At 38.6% G+C, this 22,441-nt stretch overlaps 1 protein-coding gene across 1 annotated transcript in view; it reads right to left on the bottom strand.

Annotated features, from left to right (window-relative positions):
* SLC6A2 (solute carrier family 6 member 2) overlaps positions 1–22,441 on the bottom strand; it is a 49,589-nt gene that overhangs the window by 7,614 nt on the left and 19,534 nt on the right. The window contains exons 4-10 of the mRNA XM_029965558.1: positions 15,492–15,630; positions 14,543–14,677; positions 10,851–10,954; positions 9,993–10,117; positions 9,234–9,346; positions 5,945–6,073; positions 3,395–3,494 (exon numbers count right to left, since the gene is read on the bottom strand). Coding sequence (XP_029821418.1) covers positions 3,395–3,494; positions 5,945–6,073; positions 9,234–9,346; positions 9,993–10,117; positions 10,851–10,954; positions 14,543–14,677; positions 15,492–15,630 — 845 coding nt within the window. The remainder of the gene's footprint in view (positions 1–3,394; positions 3,495–5,944; positions 6,074–9,233; positions 9,347–9,992; positions 10,118–10,850; positions 10,955–14,542; positions 14,678–15,491; positions 15,631–22,441) is intronic.

Raw genomic sequence — 22,441 nt, 5'->3', positions numbered from 1 at the left:
CTCTTTGATTTTCCAGCCCAAATATTACGTACAGGTGAAGAGAAGTAGCCAAGAGGATCTGCAAATGCTCTTTAAATTTAATCTGATTCTATTTGCAGTGCCTTTTTGTGAACTTTAAAGTGACTGAATTTCTATTGCTATGAATACTGACTGAAATTTATCACTGTGTAGAAGGTCAAAGACAAGGACTAGATATCTAAAAAAACTTTATTCGTGTGTTTCCAGACAGATGCAAGCAGAGCTCAAACAGTGCTTGGTGTTTGATTTCTGCTGAAAATGGGGGACAGGGAGGTCATGCTCTCAGACTGCCCTGTCCAACACCAGGATTTTCAGTACTACAGGTCTTCAAATAACTGTTCTAAGAATCAGTAAAGCAGAGCATAGTTATAGCTACAGATGATGGTACCTGTAGGGTTTGTTTTTTTACACTTCTTGAAAGTATTTACTCGGGTTATTTTGTGATTCTATGTGATAAACAAAAACTGTGGGTGATGTTTAGTTACAGGAACAAACTGATGTGACCACAAACAACACTCCAGATTACTTGCTGGAGACCTGGTGGGGAATATGGAAATAATCTCCTTTCTTTTCCAAGGAAAACTAAGTAAAAGATACTTAAAATTTATTGGGAGGTCCTGGTTAAACACACTGAACCCAAAGAGACTTTCAGTGTAATTTATGAACTAATAAACACTGCAGCTGCCTGAGAATTGTCACCATTCTGTTATGTCGTGGTCTATTAAATGGCACAGAAAATTTGTACATAATATTTTGTTGTCAAGGGAATTAAATCAACATACAAAAAAGCAACAGATTAGGAAGAGAATGAAAAGTAGATTTCTATGGCTATAAAGGCAAGTTAGCCTCCTCACATTGGGACAATCTTTTACCTGATGCAGAGATCAGAGCTCAGATAGAATGAAAGCCTACATGTTACCAGTAAGTCCTGCACCTGCTGCCAGGTAGAACTTGGTAAGTTATTCTGCCATACAGGCTCAGCCAGTGGCTTCAGAACCACTCACTTGCACAGAAGCCCTTGAGCAGGTCCTGGCCCTGAGGTGAAAGTGCTTAGTGTCTGTAGCTGAAATAATTTGTGGGCATGTTTCCAAGAATTAGGGCATAGCTCCAACAGTTGTTTGGATCTCTGCAAGCAATCTTTGTATGGGTTGTTTTCCCCTCCTGTCTTGTTTAGCTATGTCATATATAGTATTCTTTTATGTGTTTGGAATTATTTATTTTTTTTAATTTGGAAAGTAAAAAATTAGTAATACTGCCTTTAATGCTATACATATGATTTACCTGGTCTGGTGGCAGGAAGGAAGTAAGCCATACCAGTGCCATTCCCAAAGAATGTGCTAGTGTAAAAGCCAACTGTGCTGATGTAAAAGCAAGCAGAACTGTAGCAAACATATCCCCCCGAGGCAGTGCAGTAAGCTTTCTAAGTTGGTTTGCCCCATCTGTTTTTTCATTTTGTGGAAATGTGCATGTTCATACTCTCTCATGCCAGCCACCCATCCACACAAAACAATCTGTGGGCAGAGGTGAGTATCAGCAGCCAGAGCATGGTTAAGTTCTTTCCTTTCTGCAAAACCAAACAGCTGACCTTCAGCTGGGGTGGTTGCTTTGTTTGTTGGTTGGGTTTTTTCTGGGTTTTGGTGTTTTGGTTATTTTTTTCCAAATAAATTCAGCTTTTGGTCTGAAATTTCAGTCTGAGGGAAATTTTTTTTTTTTTAAAACATTTAAGTAACTGAAAACAATGAGGTTGCAGATGAGGATGAATATCATTGAGAGCTCATACTGAGCTTGTTCTCATTGTTCAGGGGGGTGTGGGTGTTCACAGTAAGGTCTGATTGAGTAAAGATTTTCCTGCAACTGAAACCAAAGAGCAGTTTTGTTCCAGTGGGAGAGGTGTCTGGCTTTTTTTTTTTTTTTGTTAGGATATTCATTAGAAAAATAGTATCAGGGTTGCACATGAGGAAAATTGGGAACAAGCTCGCAGACATAACTAAAGTACATCTGCATAGCAGAACAAACTAGTTCTCCCTTCTCTTACAGTCACAGTTGGCCTTTGCAAGGAGAAACTTCATAGTAAGTAGTCATAGGTAAAATTTGAACTAAATTTCCATGTTTTTAGTCTGTGCCAAAATGTCAATGCTTGCCTTCAGGCTGGCTTAATATTCAGCTGGGTCATTAAGGCAACTGGGGTCTATCAGAAAAAAGAGGTGGACAAGATCATGCCAGATTTAATCAGTTTAAATAGCACTTGGGGCTGTAATAAGTTCTTTATAAAGCAACAGGTCATGCTGTGTCAGTAAAAACATCTGTCAGTGCCTAAGAAAAACGAATAGATATTTTCCTCATCACAGGGAGGCAAGAGGGAGAAAGGAAAGAATGATAGACAGAGGGTGTAAAATAAAATTTGACTAACCTTGGTTTAGTTTGTGAACCACATACAAAGCTTAGCTATTGTAAAGTGCAGTAAATCCTGTTTTAATAGTAGCAGAAAATAATTTGCCCTTCATAACTGAGGAAGCCTCTGCTTCCAAGCTAAGCTATGAACACCCTTCTGCATTCAGCTCTTTTATGGGGATTAAAGACAGTTGTCTGTGAAATACAGTGCCTCTACTATTCTGAGAGACAACAGCATGTGTACTGCTAGCTCCATGCTGATGTTGGGTGACACAATTAGTACATTAAAGCTAGAAACTCTTTCTTTAGTAGATAGAACAGTTTTATACATTAATGCCATTCTTTCACCTCATTCACTCTTCAATAATTTTTAGCTGCAAGATAAAGTTTGTTTGATTAGAAGAACATGGTGAGGCAAAATGGATGGATAAATAAGTGACTGAGGGAGGCAAATGGCAGTGAGAATCATGAGGTCTAAGAACCTTCTGAATCATACATTCATTATAAACACTACGTCTGAATAGAAATGAAGATGACTTTCAGGGGAAGAACAATCTTGCTGGGAATCAGGGCAGCAAGTTCCATACAGACTTGAAGGCAAGAAGAAAAGGGGGAACAGGTGATTCTGTCTTTGGGTTAATCTACTTGTTTTGAAAGTACCAGGAATAAACCTGCTACTGCAAGTCATCAGCAATATTAAGAGCTGTTAAATACTGTCAGAAGTAGTAACTTCTCCATCCCATCACAATCTCTTTCACAAGACAAATTTCTTTGGCTCTGTGCAGAGTTTCAAAGCTTGTCCCACTCAAAGTCTGCATTCCTACTGTTCATGAATCAGGTGAAAATCACTCCATGAAACCTGACTTGTCTTGGTTTCAAGTGTACAAGGCTATGCTGTTTTCCCTTAAAACAATGTGTAAGTCTGTCACGAGCACTTGGAATTTTAGAAGAGGTTTATTTAGCACATGCAAAATGGAGTGCTTACCATAAAACCAGGAAACTCCGATTGCCTCCATAAGAACAGCAAACAATATTGAAGTCCCAGCTGCAAATGTGTCCAGAAGTGTGAGAACATAAATTCCACCCTGGCATGGGGGAGTTCAGAGATGCAACAAAACGAAGTTACAGATAGAATAATCCTGGTAGTTTAGTATCAACTTAATAGAAATCTGCTTTACTTGAAACATTATCTTAACCCAAGTATTTTAATATGGATCTGTTGCTGCAGACAGGAGTTCATATTTGCATGCAAAATAGTGGAATCAGACTTGCAACTCTCCTAAAGAGGCTTCTTTTCATCCATGTCCTCACTTAATTGGGAAACAGAAGCCTTAGCTTAGCCTGATTAATGAGTTCTCTTGGCACTACTGTTCAGTGGGAGCTGAAGGCACTGGCTGTTTGGGGAAATATTCAGCAGCTTGTTGGGCAGGGCTTGTCTAGAGCAGTTAATGTAGAACTTCCTAAATTTATGGCAGGAATGGACCCCTACAAGTTTCCACAAGCCATTATCAGTCAGTTTGTTCCTGGTCATTTGTTCTGTAGTCCAGTGAATCTGCAGTCTTAGACCACTTTTTGCCTTCTTTTACAATGTGCTGTGTATTTGTGTCATTGATGTATTTTGCTCTTTTTTCTGAGTTTGGGCTAACAAGGAATGGAAGACCATGCTATGTTTACTTGTTTTGAAATGAACCTGGGTAAAGTGTTTCAGGATGTTCTTTGTCACTTGGAAACAACTGAAATGTTTGTAGTTGCAGTAAATTTTTGTTAAAATCTTCTTTTATAACCCAACTTAATCTGACTATGTCTGTTCAGAAGGGGAGGAACAAAGGAATCATTTTACGTGTTTTTACCCTAATGGTATAATTAACACTTGCACTATTTAGATTTGTAGGTGATTTTAATCTTTGCAATCACTTTCCTTTTTTTTTTTTTTCTTATAAAAAGATGTTTTTCTGAAGCAGCTGTGCATATTTACAAAAAAAGAGAGACCAGTACTTAGGCCTTGTCTAGGTTTTTAATTCTGTGGGGACTTGTCCGGAAGCTGAATGAACTCTGGTTGTTGTGTTAGAAAGAAAATGTTGCTCATTGAATGACATTTGAGTTTGACCTCTTGTTTTTGCTCTACACCTGCTCCAAATGAATGTCTTTGCTATCAAACTTGGTAAAGTGAATGACAAATATGACTTTGTAAGAAGCATATTTGTTTCAGAAACAGCTGCTTTTGAATATACAGCCTTAACATTTCAGAGGGCAAAATCAAACGTGAATTTCATGTGATGGTCTCACACCGGTTATTCTTTTTATTTTGTACTCTTTAGAAATGCTGTTCCTCAGTTATGTGTACTAATACATTTGGACAAGTCTGGGCAGTTTTGTGAATTCCAGCTGGAGGGATGAACTTAAATCTTAACAGCTTAAAAGCTGGAGCTAGGTTGTTATCTTGAACTGCTTTAGTTCACTTGAAGGCAGAGGAATTGCACCCACTGGCACCTGGTCAGGCTTTTAACACTGAATTTCTTCTGATCTCATACTTCAGGAAATTTTATTTCAGTTGAAACTTAGATAAAGAAGGAGCATGTTCAGTTTTTAGGTATTAATAGAGGTAGCTTGGTATTAAAAGGATAGGTATTTTGCATGATATATCTACTTTTAGTGTCTTAAATGTTTTTCAGTTTGAGGAAACTAGAGTAAAAATATTGGGGTATTCTTTTAGTGTGAGAAGAACTTTGATATTTATGAACTTATACCATTTGAGTAGTCTTAGTAATAGATTTGGAAACCACTTCTAGGGATGGAGAGAGGTTCAGCACATCTGCTTTCACAGAGGCTACCTCAAGTTTTAGTTGTTTTCTAACACTTTTGGCATCTTTGCTTACAGGTCTTTCTTTTTTTGCTCAAATAAAGGAAAGTTCTCTCCAACCTAGAATGCTGTGATTCTCATTCCTTAATTAGTTGTCAAAAGCCAGATGAGGCAAATCATTCAGGGTGATGGCAGTGATAAACACAGTTACTAGATGTTCAGGATAAGTTATCTGCATGGTTTTTTTTATGGTGTTTAGAGTAAGAGATAAGATCTAGGTACATGAAGGAACATTAAGAAACATGTGGGTGAGAGAAGATCATTATTCTACACTCCTTTAACAAGGAGTGCTTCTTACTTGCTTCAAGAAGACAGCAGCCAGATGATGAAGGGTAGGGTCACTTGAAATTCTTAGTTCAAAGCAAAACCAAACCAAACAAAAAACCCCAAACAAACACAAAACAAACCACACAGAATCAAACCAAACCAATCGTAGCACAGTCAACTCTTTGAAACAAAGAGTTGGTTTGGTTGATAGCTAGTGATCTTGTGCCAAAAACCAGAGAAGCTTCATATATATATATATACACGAGATTAAAAGTGCTGTTCTGACCTTAAGTTAAAGAACTAACATTTATAACAAAAATAGTCACCTGAACCTATCCATAATTCTACCTGATAGGGTTAATTGCATTTTTAAGGTAGGATGTTGATGGCAACTTTTGTTGTACTTACATTGGTGATGCAAAAAAGGGCAAGTAGGAAAGTGCCAAAAGAAACACCAAAGGTGAAGAGCTTCCTGTGCTGCTTCAGAATGTGGAAATCATCTGCCAAGCCAGTGATGACAGCTTCCATTCCCCCCATCTGAGGGAGGGAAGGCAAGAGCTCTGGTTAAACCCTGCTGACTGTTGTAAATACAGACAAAGAATGTAAAGCAGCTGGTATCATTAATACCCAACCCCTCTATGCTTTCTGACATTTCAGCTGCAAATCACTGCTGTTATGAGGCCTAATTTTCTAACTCTCTTCTTCACACAGGAGAGTGTCAGGGCACTCAAGTGTGATGGTTGTTGCCTCCACAGACATATCCTGTGCAGACTCTTTGCTGACTCAGGACAATAAGTACTTTGGGAAAAATAATATACATTTCAATATACATTGGAGAAAAAGCTGGTAGATTAAGTAACTAAACTCCTTAAGATATTTCTTATAAAAAGACAAGCACAAGAAGCATCTAGAGGAAGTGTGCTGAAGAAAGATTCACTTTAGCCATTTAACCAATTCCAGTTTGATGAAAATCTTTACACACTTGGAGGAATTACTACATAGGAAACTTGATGTAATGTTTTTTTGTTGACAACGTGAAAGAATTTGACTTTGTTTTCTAGAAGTTAATGGTGAACATTAGCCCTTGTTTTGCAACATAGGAAAAGTACTTTCCAAATTTTCACTGAAATTGCTGGGTTATGTATGTGGTTATGAATTTTAATTTCTTTCCATTAATGAAAACATTCTGCCCCCACTCACCAAGAAGCTATGAAAATTAATTTCAGTCTTTTGTCATAATAAATAAATTCATTTAATATTTTGGAGAGGCTGAATTCCATTACTTTTGTGATACTAGAAGACCATGGCAAGACCTGGAGTGCTTGGTGCAATACAATAGCTGGTTAGTAGGTGCTGACATAGCCTGTCCCTTTCCTGTAAGAATTTGATGAAACCAGCAGCTCTGGTTGAAATCAGCAGCAGAGAATTGTTTGTTTAGAATCTGAATAATTCCTACCTAGAGCCATGGAGCTGGGGGCAGTGGACCCAATTTTTCTTTAAAGGTAACTAATGTTTACAAGTAAAATGCCCCAAAACATTGTGTAGGTTTTTATTTCCTAGTGTCTTAGGGGGCATCAGTGGGTGACCTGCAGTTAAGATGGGTTAATGTTTGATCTCTTCAGAAGTTGCTACTGTGTTGGCACTTAATTGGTCTTGGAGAAGTTGAGAATGGAAAGAGACAGCTTGAACTATTTTGGCAAAGGGCCATTTCTTAATGTATCACTATTTACTCCCCTTGTTAATTCCCTATAACAAGCTAGATGCCTACTTCAAAAAATGTTTGCAAATATATGTTCTGCTTTCTGCCCTTTTCACTGCTGCTTGTTTAAATTTGCATGGTCAGATTTCTCTTTCTTTTGCATTTTGACAGTTCCATTTTTGTACAGACCATTCAATTTTTTTGTATTTCTGTGCCAGTGGAGGCTTATGTGCATGAATAAAAGTAGTCATGTATAATTATTCTTCCCTAGCTTTGGGGTTATTTGATTTTTAGCTTTAAAAATTTTAATTTTCCCTTCAGGGACTTCATCAGTCAGATGTGGGGGGAGAGTTGAGAAGATCACCATAAATAGTATGGCATGACCTGAGTTTTCCTTGGGAAATGATGACAAATCCCTCCTCTTTTAGAAAGAAAGAGATAAACTTGGCCACAGTTCATTAGTTCACAGTATTTAATTAGCTCCACAAGAAAGACCTTTCTCCACTTGTAGGAAAAGCGTGTTCTGCAATTTCAAGCTGTGTCTTTGCCACTCAAATGTTTCTTTACATTGTCTTAAATTTACTGCTGTTGCAACATTAACAGTTTTGGATCTAAACACTTCTGAGCATTTTTTTTCTCCTTAATTCTGTCCTTTTCCTACTGGTCATTCTTGCTCTTTCACTGTGCTAAACTCTTCATTTCCATCCTCCATTTTTGCTTACAGTGGAAAAATGGCCAAGCTACAAACCCAGATATAATCTTCCCTCTAACTTTTGTATAAGGATTCAGATCTTAGTCTATAAAGTTCAAACTTCATTGAACCTGAGCTGGAATCCAAAAATCCAAACATTTTGGAAACATTTAGACTTGAATCTGACCTTTAGAGCTCAGCCCTCACTCCACAAGATCTCATGCAGCTATTTGGTAATGAATATCAAAGTTTCCTGCTCCAACCTCATTTTTCTCAGTTTTGCTCTTCTCCTTGTCAACTCATTCTTTCCCTTTCTTGTCCTTGAAAATGAATGAATTTTCCTGAGGTTGTAAGCAATGGGAACACTCTGTTTTGCCATTTCCAGTAAGAAATTCCCAGATCAACTCTGTACATTCAGAACTACAAAAGAGACTTCTATGCTTTGGAATAGTAAGAAACCCCTACCCTACTAAAGAGGATGAATGTTTGTTCATGGTTCACTATTCCTTAAAGACCCTATTTGGTATTCCCAGAAATTAATCAACCTTTAAGATAAATATAACAGGATGTCTTGATGCCTCTTTAGCAAGAACAAAGCAGAACAACAGTTGTTTGGGGGCTTCGAATATTTTGTGGGACGAAGTCTCTATGATCCTGGATATCATGGTGTAGTAAAACTTAGCACATTATGGAAAGAGCAAATACACTTGTTTGACTGGACATTTTACAGCAAGACTGTAGTAAAATGAAATCACTATGAAATATTTTGGTGGGATTTTTAAATTGTGGTTATATTTACAGGAAATTCTGTATCATTGTTTGTAGAAAAAAATGGGACTACCTTCAGACATTGTGTGTCTTGAGCAGATGGATGGACTTCAGCACATATAAAAATCCCTTCTAGAAACCACTTTACTCAATGTCTTACTGTGTTTTGCAAGCAGGGTTCCAAAACCTTATTGCAGGTTCATAGCAGTAATAGTTCATAGTAGTGTTGTTGGGTTATACCTTTAAACAGTAATAATTGTTGATGAACAGCCCCACTGTAAAAAAAGTAGCAGTGAGTAAATATTTTCTGGCTTGTAAAAGATGAGATATTTTCCTAAATCTCTTAATGATTGTGAGTCTTTAAATATAATACTGGGAGCAATGCTATTGCTATGTTGCCTGTGACTGTGAAAACAGATTCAGGGAATGTACAGAATGTTTATTTGAAATGTAATCCCCTGCTTAAGGTTGATACCTCTCCACTTAAGGAATATAACAGTAAAAGAAAAATGCCAAGGCTAGAAGGAAAAATTACTCACAGAACTGTCGATGCCAAGAGTAAGGAGCATTATGAAGAACACCACAGCCCAAAATGTAGATCCTGAAAGAGTTGAAATTGCCTCTGGGTAAAGGATGAAAACTAAACCAGCTCCTGGAATAGAAAACAGGAAAAAAAAAAGTATTATTAAATGATGTTTCTTATTGTAACAAAAGTGCTCATTTTAGTAAGATAAATTATGAGTAAGTTGACTTTTATTTCACTTCCCCTTATACTCTGAGTAGGTGTTAAAACAAAATTTGCATTTCACCAAAAATATATCCAAAATACTTTAATTATTTACTCATGACAGTTTGGTAATAATAAAAAAAAAAATGCCATTCTTTCTACTTCAAACAACCTTGTATGGGATTCGCAACCTTACTGGCTATTTTTCAGCAATGTGGGGGAGAAGGAACCACGTGGTGTGGACTCCACTGTCTGGCAGGAGAACTGTTGGGTGTGATGAGAGTTACCAGTGAAAGGACAAGAGAGCTGAGCTTACCAGAACCACCAAAACCAGTCAAAGGCCTGTTTGTTGGACAGGCAACACTTGTGGGGGGCCAAGATTTTGGGGAACCTCAGTTCAGTAGTGGTGAGATAAATCAAAGCCATTTAGAGTTTACATTTCAACAAGGCATTTAAAGACAGAGTTGTAGTTCCAAGCAAGTTAATTTGAACTAATATTAATATAAACACACTTGTGAAAAAAATGGTGGGAAAATAAAGGGGTAAAATTAGTATGAAATTAACTTCCTACCTTCAGTAGCTACATCCTCAATTTTAACTTTGTGCTCATGAGCCATGTACCCCAATATGGAGAAAATTGCGAATCCCGAGATGAAGCTTGTGACACAGTTAATGGTACTAGTCAGCAAAGCATCCCTAATTGTGGAAAGAGGAACAGCCCAGTGAGGAAAAAAAAAAACAAAAACACTTTAAGGACTAGATAGGGATTGTCTTTAACTTTTCTTTTTCCTTTCCATCCTTCAGTTCACAATGTATTTATAATACGTGTACTTCTTGAATTTATGTTTCACAGGAAAATTTTAAGTGATGCTTGTTTTCATTCCAAAATGGAATGTTAGCAAAACGTCTAAATGTTGGAATTTCTCAGAAGGTGCAGAGCAGTTCTGTTTGAATTTCCATGGCGGTGATTCAGCAAAGCACTTACCAACTGTCTTGATTTTAAAGTGCATTCCTAAATTGGAACTCAACATGAAATATCAGAAATATAATCCCAAAGCACAGAAACACTTCTGGAAACTGGAATCTTTCTGCTATTAGTTCCTGGACCAATGAGGTTTCACCCTGTGCTCACTGTTGTACTTAATGGTACTTTTGAAAGGCAAACACCAGCACAGTTTACACAGCTGTCTAAAGTCCAGACCTAATCCCATTCTGTTTTTGCAGTGCAGCAGATATCTTGGCAGGTCCCTGTTACTAAAATTTCAGTAAGGAAGACAGTGTTACAAGATTTGGGTTGGTTGCTATGCCTATGCAAAACTCACTGTCATTAACAAATGACTGAAGATAAAGATAGCTCAGTACTTATTCCAGCTGCAGTCAGAATAAAACAGTATAATTTTGCAGTTGTAATGAAAGAATAGGCTCTTACCTGTAGCAGTTGTTGTCAAACTTATTGTAACTGGCAAATGCAATTAAAACACCAAACCCAGCTCCTAAGGAGTAAAATATCTGAGTAGCTGCATCAATCCACACCTGCATAACAACACCAACATGGTCAGTGTCAGTTCAGTCCACAGGGATACATCAGGAGAAAAGCAAGAGGAGTACAGAGCAACTGGCTTTTGGAAAACAATTGGCATTCATGCTTGTGGGAGTGTAAGAGCCTCCAGCCCCAGTGAGGTGCCACATGGAGCATGGTCATAGTCTGGAATGGCTTAACCTCTGGCAAGTTCTTGCTCTGTGCACCCTGCTACCTGTGGGGTGGACAGTGGTACCTCTGAGATTTTACTGACTACTGAAATGATTACATGTTTTTTCTCCTGGGTGACAGAAATACACTTCCAATAGTCCTTGTTCCAAGTTAGTTTGGAATGTACAGTCAGAAAACTAAAAATAGTTGATGGGTCAAGAGTTACAGGACATTTTCTTTCCCATAGTAGAGGTTTCTTTGTGTGACTTTATATGATGCTTTCTTGAATCAGACACTGAAGCACAGTTGATGTGCTGTGAACAGAACCAGGCAGGTTATCTGTCAGCTTTTTCACTTAGCTGGAGGAGTTGCAGAAGAAATTGCAGTTCATACAGGACTTCTAGGTATCATGGATTTCTTTCAATAATAGCAAGACAGTCCTGTAACACCAATTCCTTGCTCATTCTTTTTATATACCTGTTACATCTTAATATCCTATTTTTGCACAAAGGTTGATGTCTAATAGGGTTGTGGTCTCTTAAAAGTGTTTCTGTGGATAAGAATGCAGAAGGAGGGGTGCAAAACCTTTATATTTTTTCTTGTTTTTTAAAAACTTCAGATAACCCTTGTTGTTAACGAAATTCCTGAACAATTTTAACATGGATTTTGTTTAAACCATAACTAGGTCTGCATGGTGCCACCATAAAGCTCTTGTTTTTGTGGTTCTCTAGCTCTTTTGTGTCTTGCCAGTGCAATTGCATTCATTGTGCTTCCCCTTTCTTATTATTCAAGCACCCTTAAGCATGTGCTTAAGTCCTATCGATTGAAGTAAGACATGAGCACTTGCTGCCTCCCAAAGGACTTATGCACTGTGTCTGTTGAGTAAGAGTCTTGGCTCTTAGTAGCTGATTAGGAAACAAATTGAGAAGATCAAGGTGAAGGTTACAAAGAGCAGAAACCATAAATTCCTTTACAACTAAGATTAAATGCAAAACCTTCCTTTTGTTCTACCGAAGCAGGATGTGAAGCAGACAGTGGGGCTGGTTCTGCTGTTGATGCTCATGTTCTCTTTCACTGCAGCTGAATCTGATTGATGCATAGTCTAATATATTTTATGGTAGGATATTGCTTTTATACGCATGAAAAATGAAAAAAAAAAAGGCATTTTACAGGAGGCAGCCATCAGTCTTTCCAGCTTTCTTCAGTGTTTGTCATTTAACTTTTGTGCGTATTCTTTCTTGTGCATGTGGATTTAAAAAGTTACTGTACTGTGAGGAGAGGAAACATTGTGTGCAGCACCAGGTGTTTATATAATCTTCAGGATATTTGCTAAGGTGAATGAAAGAGTGAGTGTCACCTCCACGTCTGACTTAAGTCCCTAATTAACACTGATGCCTTTAGCAGAACACAGGTTTTGTTTTACACAGATATTTAACATATCCATTTGTGCAGTGCAGATGAGCATTGTGACTTCGTAGCTCTTGGGCTTTCAGCAAGGAATATATGTAGTCATTGGTCTAGTTAAAAGATCCTCAGCTGAATTTCTTTCTCCTTTTTATAGAGACCCAATTGTGGACTCAATATCCCTGAGAACTGAGGTGTCTTGGGGCTTGCTCAGTGCTGTGCAGGATGTGGCTCCCTAAAATGAGGCACACCTGGACATTGATCTGGGTGCTCTAAGGTCTTCTAGAAGAGCATTGGCAGAGGCCTCTGTATGTCATTACTCTTTGTGACTTACAATGTTTCTTTGTTTTCATTTGGAAGAAAAAAAAATCATAAATCAGATCCAGGGATGCACTGACATAGAACTGAAATGGGATTCTATTCTTTGGAGCCTGAGAACTAAGATTAAACAAACAGGACTATTGCAGCAGCAGGTATCCCAGTCTCCAAGAGGGGAAAGGCTGACATGGCAAAGCAATTAGTGAAACTTCTCTGTATAACTGCTCTTTAGTCTTTCACTATTCTAGAGCAATTTTTTGTTGTTGTTGTCTGAAAAATTTCGTCTTAGCAACAAGTAACTTTAGGGTCACTTAAATAGCAGCTGCAGAAATAATAAGCTATGAAAGAGCAGTGGACAGAATATCCTTCCAGAAGCAGAGGGCAGCTATGGTCATGGGGGCCTAGATCCTGAGCTGGTGCAAGCAGGCACAGCCCCATAGACATCTAGTTGAACTTGTGATGCTTTTTTCCAAACAGCACTTAAAATATGTAAGAAAAATTTAATCACCTCCTTTGTTCATCCTTGCATCTTCGTATTTAAATGCATGAACTACTGGGGTGGCTACTGCCTTGTGATGAAAGTCCCATATTTGAAGTTTGGTTTCACTATTCCAAAATAGAGTGAGATGGGGTCTGGGTTCTGGTGAAAACTTCTGTTATTGAAGAAATGTCAGTTTTCAAATTTAGTATTAAAAAGCCAGGGAAGTATTGTTCTGCTAAAAGTATTTAAAATAGCTCTGTGTTCTTAACTCTCAAGGTCTTTTTTAATTATTCTGGAAAAATCAAGATAGGATTCACAGGAAAGGTACAGTGCAACTATGGACAGACTGCAGACCCTTCTGCAAATTTTCAAGATGATGCATTTACTTCTAGGAGAATGATGTCATTGCTTTTCAGTTTTATAACCATTTGAATGGTCTTGTGACCCATCCATCGAGATATCACTGTCTTATAAATGATTTATGATCTTTTTAGAATAGTACAGGTAAAATCTCTCTGTAATCACCAGATCTTTGTTTTTTGTAGGTCTGAAATGCCAGTAAATTCATGAGTTAGTGACTATACTTGTAGATCTTGTCTTAAAATGTACGAAATAAGTCTTAGTTCCAAGTTACTCCACAAAGTAAATTGGTATGGATATATTTATGTTGTTAAGTGATACAGTGAAATGTAGATTACTTTCAATAACAGGATAAGAACACCATACTATTGCAAATCTCCTTTGTATGAAGGACCATGGTTTAACAGGTGAGTTAGTCCTGACTTTATATGTTTAGCAAGATTTGCGTAGGCCAGAATTTTTGTTTACCAGGTTAATATTAAGCTAGTGATTAAAATAGCAAGGTTTTCTTCTTGAGGGAATTCTTAGCCTTTTGAGAAATAAGTTTTTGCATGACTCCATTTTCTTGTATAAAGAACACTGTAATTTACTGGGTGCACAGTCAAAACATGGACTTTTTAAAGGGTTTGCCACACCTATAACTGCCTTCAGACAAGTGTTTTGTGACCTGAACTGTTTGGGTTTAGTGTGAGATAGTGCTGTTATGGAGAGAGTGGGAAAGTTAGACTGTCAGAGACAGTGGACTAATGCTTATGCAGAAGCAGAAGTGTGGCTATACAAGTTCAGAAGTTAGCTGTAATATTTTCAGTTTTAATAACAAGGCAGCAGGTTTAATAATAAAGGAATGAGAGCAGAAAAGTACACTTACTGTGGCTTCTTTTAATCTTCTGAAATCTATGTGCAGGTATGCATTTATTCCATTGTATGCACCAGGGAGGGTTATTCCATGTATTAGTAAGACAAATAATACAACATAAGGCAAAGTGGCTGTTATCCAAACAACCTGCAGACAACAGAAATCCCAAAGACTGATGAGCTCTTACAGAAGATTTAAGAATGTGTGATAAGCACAGCTGGCATTTTCTTGGTTTGGCCATTCAGTTTGATGGAGAAGCTCTTTACAGGACATCTTGGGGGAAAATGCTGTTATGTATCATGAGTCTTTTCAGATATAAGTTTACAGATGCCAGTAGGAGGCAGTTTTGACAAACAGAAAACATTACCAACACGTGTTAGACTGCCAATGAGCTGCTCAGCTCTGTATCATTTACTAAAAAAGTGCAGTCATCATATTAGGTGATACTGTCATGAAAATGTACAAAAAGCTCTCAGATGTATCCAACCCTAGAATTTCTCTTGAGGTGGTTTTTGAGGGATGTCAAAAAGCAACTTCAAGTGACTTTGACCAAGTCTTTCTCTTGACATGGCATTTTATATAATAAAACCAAAGCATTCAATGCCATTGAAGTATTAGTACATTTGGCTAAGAATAGGATGCACATTTAAGACAATTTTGAGTATTTAAAAATATTTTCTGGATGTGACCACTTTTCACAGTTCAGAGATTTTTGTTGAATTGAAAATAATATGCTAATAAAATCTCCACTTGTAACATCACACAAGCAAAGCTTGCAAATAAAATAAAGGCTGAATTGGGATTGTGTATTTTCATTGTACATATGTGAAGGTCTCTCACATGGTTTGGTCCCTGAGGATCCCTCAGAATCAGTCATTTACTTTCTTGCTTTCTAAAATTAGGGGACTTTTTAAAGGAGACAAAGAATGTAGCTGAGATAGAAGGACAATATTAGCTCTACCTTTCCCGAAGTCTTCACGCCTTTCCACAGACTAAAGAAAAGAATGATTACCACCACCAAGAGGCAGAGGGAAAGCTGCCAGCGAGGCAAGCCAAGGTCATGGATCCCACGGCTTTCGTGCAGGTGCAGAACTCCTCGCCTACACCAGATACACAGAAACAAAGCCAAGTCACTGCAGGAAAAAGGATTTTACATATCTCATGCTGTGGGCAGCAGGAATGGATGCTGCACTGCAGCAGGACTTGCCCTGCTGGCATCACTAGCAGTGAAAGCTGTTTTGTGAAGCCATGTACTGGCTTCTCCCCACAATGCCTTTATGGTCTCATGGCCCCATCACTGTCTGTTTAGCCCCACAGTGCCATAATGATACCATGCTCTCCTTCACTGGAAGGAAGTATACTTGGAAGTATCATTGGCTTGTTCTTACTTGAACACTGAACAATGTCCAGAGAGGGTGCAGAATCTCTGTCCTTGGAGATTTTAAAACTTGACCAATGAAGACCTTGGGCAGACTGATTTACTTTTGAAGTTAGCCTTGTTTTTAGGTAGGGAGTTATATTAGATGACCTTCAGAGATGTCTTTCAATCTAAATTGTTTTGTGATTCTAGATAAGCAAACAGCTGGCTTCCTGCAACTTTAGCAGTTCCAACTTTATTTTCGATTTCTTTTTGAAGAGGTTATCTTGAGGGTGCAAAAAAAGTGGTTGGATAGGAAAAGCAACAGTTGGTGAATTTAAATTGGATGTAGTGATCTGTGTTATTCACTGAGACAGTGGAGTCATAGCAGAGGAAATTCTGTTTCTTACCAGGGCAGGCTAACTCTTTTGAGACCTACACAGAGAAATGGAGTGTTGAAAAGAGCCTTTGTCCTGGAGACTGGTGATACCTAGTGAAGTTGTCAAACACATTGTGTGCAACAGGCACTGGGATATAGAAGAGATGTTACAGTGGATCTCTCTTCCTGTAACTCAGCTCTATGCTATAAAGTGTCTCTTGCTGCTTTTACAGATCTAAGAAATCCAGGAATATTTTGCTTCACAGAAAGCTGTATTTGCCAGGAGGAATGGCATTGTGGTTGGAGCCCTGCTCCAGAGGTGAACTGCAGAGTAAACTCCTGGTTCTGATATGAACCTACAGGATATGTCTCAGGGATTCAATTTGTTAGTGTTTCATTGCCCATCCAGAAAAAATGGTCATGACCTTCCTTGTCTCCTTCCTTTCTCTGTCACCCTTTGTTTGCTATGGACTGTTTGGGCAAAATAGAAAGTTCATCTCTGTTGTCTTCTCTTAGGTCCATAACAGTACAAACAAATCAAATCAAAGAAGTCCTTTTCCCTGGAGGACCCTGACATGTTTAATGAAAATAAGTGCATTTTAAAGAAACTGCAGGACTGTGTGATCTGCCCTGCATGACTGCAGGGACTAAAGCCTGAGGAGTCTAATTCCAGGCCCATTGTTGGTCCCTGTACAATCTCTTACTAGATATTCGTCCTTCAGAATTAACTTAAGCACTTGTCTTGCCAAGTCAGAGATGGGTGAGATAGTTGCATAAGTTCCAAGACAGGACAAACCTGTGCGAACTTCAGAGAGGAAAACTGAAAAATGTTTCTGTACTACTTAAATTGTGGAAACATGCTGGGAACATCAGGCCCATCAGAACAACCCTTCTAGTAATATGAAAAAGTTGCATACAATTCCCTTTGGATCCCTGAAGCTTTATGATCAGCTAAGAACTGTAGTGGTTTGGCTTCTGTAGTTTCTCCTGTTTAATAAGAAATGCTATATTTTTGACTGTTTCTGTGATTAATTCCCAGTTGGATACAAGACAGTGGTAGAGAGCATCCTCCTAAATTAAGCAGCTGATCTCTTTCTGTTGCTTTGTGAGGCTAATAACAAGTAAGGCATTAAAAGGGTAGTGAACATGTGTTTGTGGCATATATTCAAGAATGTTCCTATTTAGAAAGTATGAGGTGAGTTTAACTCTTATTATGTATACATCAATTCAGTTAAATAACAATATAGCTGTTACCTGTGGAAGCAGTGAAACAGAGAGGCAGACTTCTTGATATCTAAAACCCTAAAATCTTTAATTAAATGTAAATAAATAGATAGGTTTCACTCCACTTTTGCTTAGAGTGTGAATAAAAGCAACTTGTATTTCTGCTAATGAAGTATAACTTGATAGAGAATCCACAGCATAAGCAAATCCTGGGCAGGGGTGCCTGATTCCAGGCACCAGCTTGGGCAGTGATAAGTACAGCCAGGAAAAGAGTCACAGGTTTCTTATCAGAACATCTGTCCAGGATCTTGGGAGGGTTTTGACAATCTGTGCTGGGTGTTATAAACAAAGTTCTTTGGAGTACAATATGTAGAGTCCACTCAGAAAAACTGATTCCGGACTTGCATTCTTTGTGCCCATTTTACTTGTGCCCAAGTATTTTTTTTTCTGCTCCCCTGTGTGCTTGCTTTCCAAGAAGCACCTAGCAATGTGTCTTACTGCTTGGAACACTTGTCAGAACTGCCATTTCAAATGTGGGATTCCCGGGATTTTCAGGAGAATCTCCATTCCAAGAGTTCCCCCTTAATCAGGGCAAGAGATCATAAAATAGGAAGAGAAAAATGCTATTGTAGCCAGTCAAAACAGCTGTGTAACTGGGCATCTAAGCAAGGAAATCTTTAGAGACAGCTGCTGTTTCTGACATCTAATTCTGGCAGGTCTTGCTTCCTTTTCCTTTTATTCTGGGGTGGGGGGGGGTTCGTTTGTTTTTTAAATTTTCTTTTTCTTTGTGACCTCTGAAGATAAGTCATAAAAGCTTTCCAAAAGATGCCCTTTTTGAGGATTGCTGGTAAGTAGTTAATGAATGTTTACCTACTAGAACCTACATTTCCATTCCAGTAGCACCATAAAGTATAAGAGACCTAGTGATTTAGGTTAAGGTGTGCTGACACCTGAAGGAAAGAAGCAGTGGCCAAAGTATTAGATGGACTAAGAATTTTTTGATTTAAAGAATAAAGCTCTGTAATGTTGTTTTAAAAACAGTGTGTTGTTTTGTTTTTTTTGAGGAGGGGCAAATGTGAAAGGAACTCTTGCATTCTTCATCTTCCTCCAAGTTAGCATACATCAACAATGCTACAGAAAATCCAGTTAGCTCAGTTATGCCACAGTTATTTCACATCAAGGAGTGTTTATTTCAGGAACAGCTGAGGCTGTTTTAAACCTGTCAGTGTTAAAGCAAGTTGAGTGATAAATCCCTGACTGGGTCTTTTAAATTATACTCAGTCACCTCCCTTATACTGGCTACAGTGAGGAAAATATGAAGTAAGACATACTGGAAGATTCCCCATTTGAGAAGCTCTGAGGTCAAAACACCTGAGTTTTCAGCCTTTTGACATTATAGCAGAATAATGCAAGGTGGCCAACATCCACTCCTGAATCGAGGTTGTCTGCACTCATTGCAGGATTGTCCCATCTCCCAGTGCTAAGAAGATATGTACAAGTCATAGACAAAATTGCATGAAGCGTTCTCTTAAATCCCCAAGCCAGGGAACCAGAGGAGGTACAGCACCAGTATCAGCCTCTGTTCTCTGTCAGCTTCTTCAGATTATGTCCAGAGCTACTGGCAATGTCCTAAACTTCTGAAAGCAATCCTTACTTCATAAGTAAAGAGATTTTTGTCCAATTCTGCTAACAAAATACACTTATAATTCAGACCTCTGAGTCAAAGAGAATGGAAAAATCATGGGTAGTAAGACAATTAGAATTAGTATTTTGTTGTGATTGATAAAATAATGAAAGTAGATGAGAAATACATGCAAAAAAGAGAAGAGAATGTTATGGGGGAAGAGTCTGAGAAAAAACATTAACAGATGAAGCTGATGGAAAGTAGAAAAGGGATCTATTATTTTATGGTGAGCAAAATACAAGAGAAACTAATAAATTAAGCTTTCTGATATTCTAGTCAGAGCTCTAGAAATATTTAGTGCTGCACAAAGAATCAAACAACATGCACTAGAGAGCAGGGATTTGTGCAAAGGAGCTTGATTTATGCTAAGACTGCATTCCACTTAAGGGAGTGTAAATTAAATTTGCAATGACTTTGAGACTGTACATGTGGGTACCAAAAATCTTTCCACCTGTCTGCAAGAGGAGCAGGAATATGAAGGGGTCTCAGATTGAAGCTGCACTCAGAGGTTCTGGTTTCTCTCTTGGGAAATTTCATTCTGTTCTCTCCTTCCTTATGCTCTCTGCTGGGAAGATTCTCCCAGTTAGCCAATAACTCCAGTTCCTGCCTTACTTCCACACTGCATTCAGCTTAAGGGAGATAGTTCACCTCCACTGAAATCTGCCAACAGCAATTCGTTTGTTAGAACCACTGATTCCTGTTCAGTCTTTGTGCAGCACTTGGGTCCCCTTTAATTTGGTGTCAGATCCTGAACACCCAACAGGAAGCCCAGCTGTTTGGTGTTTACACATAAACCCTAAAACCAAATTATTAAGGAGGCAGTGGGGCAACTGCTCAGTGGGACCCAGTAAATGAAGGACCCAGTCATAGTTCTAATAAGAGGTAATGTTGGAACCAATGAATTTTTTTTCTCTGTCTTGGTGTTCCTACCTGTAAAATAAGGATTATTATAAATGTTTGCTTTGTATCTTCTCTGAGCAATTCAGAACATGCTTGTTATGGAAATGGTGAGTGTTTGAGCATAAACAGGGAAGAAATGGGGAGGGTTGTGATCTGAAAATTACTCTGTATCTTGTTCACTCCAAAACATTTAATCTATAATCAGAAAACAGGAGGTAAGAATTTTAGGTGTAGAATACTCTGAGGCATTTTTGTCAGATCAGGAGCTTTTTGTATTATCCATTCCTAGACAGATTTATATGATTGTCTTTTAGAAATTTAGAAGGTTTTGTACTAGCAGATCGAGTTTAAGATCTTGGAGTAGCCTAGTTTTTCCAATCCCAAATTAACTATAATTTTAGTTTTCAGCCCAAATATGATTACACAGCTCTATAGGTTCGTTTTATTTAGTAAAGGCAAAAGTTACTGGCATAAATTTGACATGATCAGTAGAAGGATGTCATTTATCTAAATTTTTAGATGTCTTGTATCAGATCGGTTCCAATTTTGAAAAATGCCATCACTTGTCAGCAAATTAGTACGTTAACTAACAAATGTATTTTTTAACATATTAAGTAGTTGTAAGAATCACTAAGTTCTTAGAAAGTTAGCAGTTGTATTTATGAGATCAAACTCAAATGGCTTGCATAAACTAAGAATCAGCAAATTGGATAAGGTATAAATAGATGTAGTCCTGGCCTCCAAAGCTATATTCCCTATTCTGGTAGTTAGACCAGGTTTTTATGGTTTCAAACTTAATGCAAATTGTAGATTGAAGATGCTAAAAGGATTGTCAATGTATACAGTGTGCAATCTATAGGAATTAAATTACATACTCAATTTAGAAGGCAATTTAAAGCACAATAATTGTGCTCAATTAAAAGGCTCTCCTACATGCATCTTCTGTGTTATTCATTTGGGCAACCATAGTTCAGTCCTGAGTGCTGCCAGTTTTCTTCAGAGTATGAAATGCAGTTGGTTTTGCCTGTAAAAGGTCAGGCTGTCTGCACCAAGCATGTGTGGATAGAGTTCTTGCAGAGTTTGCCAGGCTCCAGGTACTTTTACTTCAGTTATAGCCCTGCCTAGATTCAGCTGTGCTGTGCCCATGGCAGTTTGTGTCCATACAAGTGTGTGGGACAGAGCTCATGGTACAAAGCCTGTAGAGCCGAGGTTGGACAGCAGGGTCTCCTGCCTGTAATTCTGGGGGTGGGGTGCAGTGCAGAGAGAGCAGAGTGGCTCCACATGAAGTGCAACAGGGTTGGTCTGGCTCAGACTGGCTCTGCCATACCTGCAGCTGCCATCTGAGCTGCTTGGGTGTCTCTGGGTGCTTTGCAAAGAGCTCTGAGTAAGGCAGGGTTGCAGTGCCAGAGGATACACCCAGCACAGGAGAGCAGGCTGAGCCACTGGACGTGCAGTGTGTGTGCCCTGTGTTCCCTGCTCCCACCCTGGAGCACTGGGCAAGCTCCAGGGGTGTCCGGGGGCTCTGCAGGAGCCAACTTGGTTTCAGCTGGATGTGCTGTCCCCAGCTGTAGTCCCCAGCTGTAGACACCAGCTATACCTGCTCTCTCCAGCTCTGGATACCGCACTGTCTTTTGCCAACACCTTCATTGTCTGGGTTTTTCTGTTTCTCAAGATATTTCAGCTCCCTCTTGTGTTGGAGAATGGAGGTGTGTAATGGACTGCAAACTAGATTTTGGGAATCACTTACATAAAGATAATTTGCCAGTGGCACCCCAGCTGGCATGTAATAAATTATTATTTGTATTGAGTGAAATGATGTTTCCCAACTCACTGAAATCTTTAGCCACCTTAATTCTCCCGTTAACTTAGCAATTCTGACCTCCCCTGCTATGGTGCCCCACTTGCATGCATTCAGAGCTCTCCAAAGTTTACTGATTTCAGAAGAGCTGCATGGAAAGACACGAAGTTGCCAGAAGGTCAGTCACAGGAATAGGCCCATGCACCACAACCTGACACATTTAAACAAACAAATGCCCACTTTATGGTTTGCCATTTGTTGTAATGCTGGCTCCTTTACAAAGTTGACGTTACTTTATCTTTTCATGGAATTAATGCTTAGATGTGATAGTTATGGATGAGCACTTTCCCTACAGGGAGCAACACATAAAACACTAGTGGTGATGTTATGTCACTACTGTCTTGTAGAGATGATTTGAAGAGAAACAGGTGAATACAAATAAATGGATGTTTAGTTGTGTGTGACAATTTTATTGGCTTTGCCTGGAGGGATATGCACTGGTGGAGATGCTCCACAGAGAAAGGCTCTGCTTCTGCTTGCCCGGATTTCAAATGCAAGATAATATAGGG

Source organism: Manacus vitellinus, unplaced genomic scaffold (genome assembly GCF_001715985.3).
Source record: "Manacus vitellinus isolate BGI_N305 unplaced genomic scaffold, ASM171598v3 scaffold_10_pilon, whole genome shotgun sequence".
NCBI lineage: Eukaryota > Metazoa > Chordata > Aves > Passeriformes > Pipridae > Manacus > Manacus vitellinus.
The sequence above is the reverse complement of the archived record's forward strand: the minus strand, read 5'-3'. Positions and strand labels throughout refer to the sequence as shown.